At 41.7% G+C, this 2,303-nt stretch overlaps 1 protein-coding gene across 1 annotated transcript in view; it reads right to left on the bottom strand.

Moving 5' to 3' along the window:
* Positions 1-364: 364 nt before the first annotated feature.
* Positions 365-2,303, bottom strand: part of NUSAP1 (nucleolar and spindle associated protein 1) — a 51,669-nt gene continuing 49,730 nt past the window's right edge. The window contains exon 11 of the mRNA XM_003791736.2: positions 365-1,295. Within this exon, the coding sequence (XP_003791784.1) occupies positions 1,202-1,295 (94 nt within the window). The 3' untranslated portion in view covers positions 365-1,201. The remainder of the gene's footprint in view (positions 1,296-2,303) is intronic.

The following is a 2,303-nucleotide window of genomic DNA, read 5'->3' as shown; positions in this document are numbered from 1 at the left end:
CTTTACCAATGTTCAAATCTGGTCACTTTAGGCAAGAGAATTGCCGAAGCCCAGTAGTTGGAGGTTGCTGTGAGCTGTGATGTCACAGCACTCTAGCACAGGTGATAAAGTGAGATTCTGTCTCTATATAAAAAACAAACAAACAAACAAACAAAAAAACTCTTGAGCTCAAGTGATCTCCTTGTCTCAGCCTGCCAAGTAGCTGAGATTATGGGTGCCTGCCACAATGCCCAGCTATTTTTAGAGATGAGGTCTCGCTCTGGCTCAGGCTAGTCTCGAATTCATGAGCTGAGGCAATCCACCTGAATTCAAGCAGTCCTCCCACCTTGACCTCCCAGAGTGCTAGGATTGACAGGTGTGAACCACAGCACTTGGCCAGGATACATAGCTGGTCACCTAAATCTTTAAAGACTATTATGTTTACAAAGAATGAATGTACAGTGAGAAAAAACTTTTATTCATGACAATCTTGCACAGTACAAAACATATAAGCTCTAATTGAGGTGCAATAAACATGGGCGTGATGCTAAGCAACTCTAGTCTTTTCCATAAAATGAAGGTGAGTTTGATGAAGCATAGTAATCCTTAAAGCAGTAATATTCATATTTCAATAGGGGCCTGTAGCTTTTAACATTAAATAAGCAAGGATAGAATGAGATAGAGTTGTCTTTAAGAATATAGTAACAGCAATTACATGAAGTCATCTGAGCAAAAGAACATATAAGCATGCCGTAACCAAACCATATGGTCCAGATTAAATTAAGATTACTAGGTTCTCTAGAGGATGCAGCAGTGGTCTTTCTATCCCAGTTTATCTTGTTTTTAACTTGTTCAAATTCTTCTGAAGCTTGTATAACTAGCTAACATCAGTTAAGTGTAATGCCTAGAAGAGGACTATAGTTCTGTTAATATTGGAACCAGTAGGGGAACCAGACATTAAAATCTACATTAAGAATCTCTAGGATGAGTCTCATTAGACAACTGATTTAGCAAATAGCCATTTCAAAGAATCTGAATTTGTGAGCTTTAAAGGTAATGTCTTTTCAGAGATATAGCACACGAAGAAACCATGGACACAGTGTAGGTTATGAACAGTTAATAGGAGAAAAAGATCTTTTGATTAAAGTGGGGAAGATAGTATAAAAATATTTACAAAAAGAAAGGTTCAGAAACAAGGAATTTACAAGATATCCAAAAATTATTAATTTTTAGCCATAATGAGTCCTCTTCGTGCTCCCAAAACCTGTGCTTTCTTCTCCTTTCGTTGTTGCTCATGTTTCTTCCGTTGCTCCTCCCTAGAGGAACAGGTCACATGTTAGGCTCCAGGGAAGCTCTACTACAGACACTTTGTAAAGCAATTATTATTAGACAAATACCCAAACTTAAAATGGCATCTACTACACTTAAAAACAGACTCTTAGTGGGTATTTTTTTGAGACAAAAGTTGCTCTATGTTGCCCTCAGTAGAGTGCAGTGACATCACAGCTCACAACAACCTCAAATTCTTGGGCTTGAGCGATTCTCTTGCCTCAGCTTCTCAAGTAGCTGGGACTACAGATGCTGGCCGCTACACCTGGCTGGTTTTTTTTTTTTTTTTTTTTGTAGTTGTCATTGTTGATGTTTAGCAGGTCCAGGATGGGTTCAAACCTGTTAGCCTCAGTTATGTGGCCAGTGCTCTAACCACTGAGATACAGGCACTGAGCCTGTCTAGTAGTTTTCTAACACCAGTTAGTCATTGTGTTAAAGGTCTAGAAATTGGGGCGGTGCCTGTGGCTTAGTGGGCAGGGCACCAGCCCCATATACTGAGGGTGACAGGTTGAAGCCTGGCCCCAGCCAAACTGCAACAAAAAAGTAGCTGGGCGTTGTGGTGGGTGCCCGTAGTCCCAGCTACTCAAAAGGCTGAGGCAAGAGAATCACGTAAGCCCAGGAGTTAGAAGTTGCTGTGAGCAGTGTGATGCTACAGCACTCTACCAAGGGTGACAAAGTGAGATTCTGTCTCTACAAAAAAAAAAATAAGGTCTAGAAATTGGTATTTTCCTTCTTGTTAACTCAGCATCTAAAATCATGCATGGAAGCAGTCAAAGAGATAGCAAGCCCATCCCACCTCCTTATAATAGACAAAAAGACAGGTATGGCTCAGCGCCCATGGCTCAGTGGTTAGGGCACCAGCCACATACACTGGGGCTGTTGGGTTGGAACCCAGCCCAGGCCTGCTAATCAACAATGACAACAATAGGCTCGGCACCTATAGCTCAACCGGCTAAGGCGCCAGCCACGTACACCTAAGGTGGCGGGTTCGAATC

The sequence above is a fragment of the Otolemur garnettii genome, unplaced genomic scaffold, assembly GCF_000181295.1.
Source record: "Otolemur garnettii isolate 467f Iridium unplaced genomic scaffold, OtoGar3 scaffold00050, whole genome shotgun sequence".
Classification (NCBI taxonomy): domain Eukaryota; kingdom Metazoa; phylum Chordata; class Mammalia; order Primates; family Galagidae; genus Otolemur; species Otolemur garnettii.
This window is presented reverse-complemented; position numbering and strand designations above follow the sequence as displayed.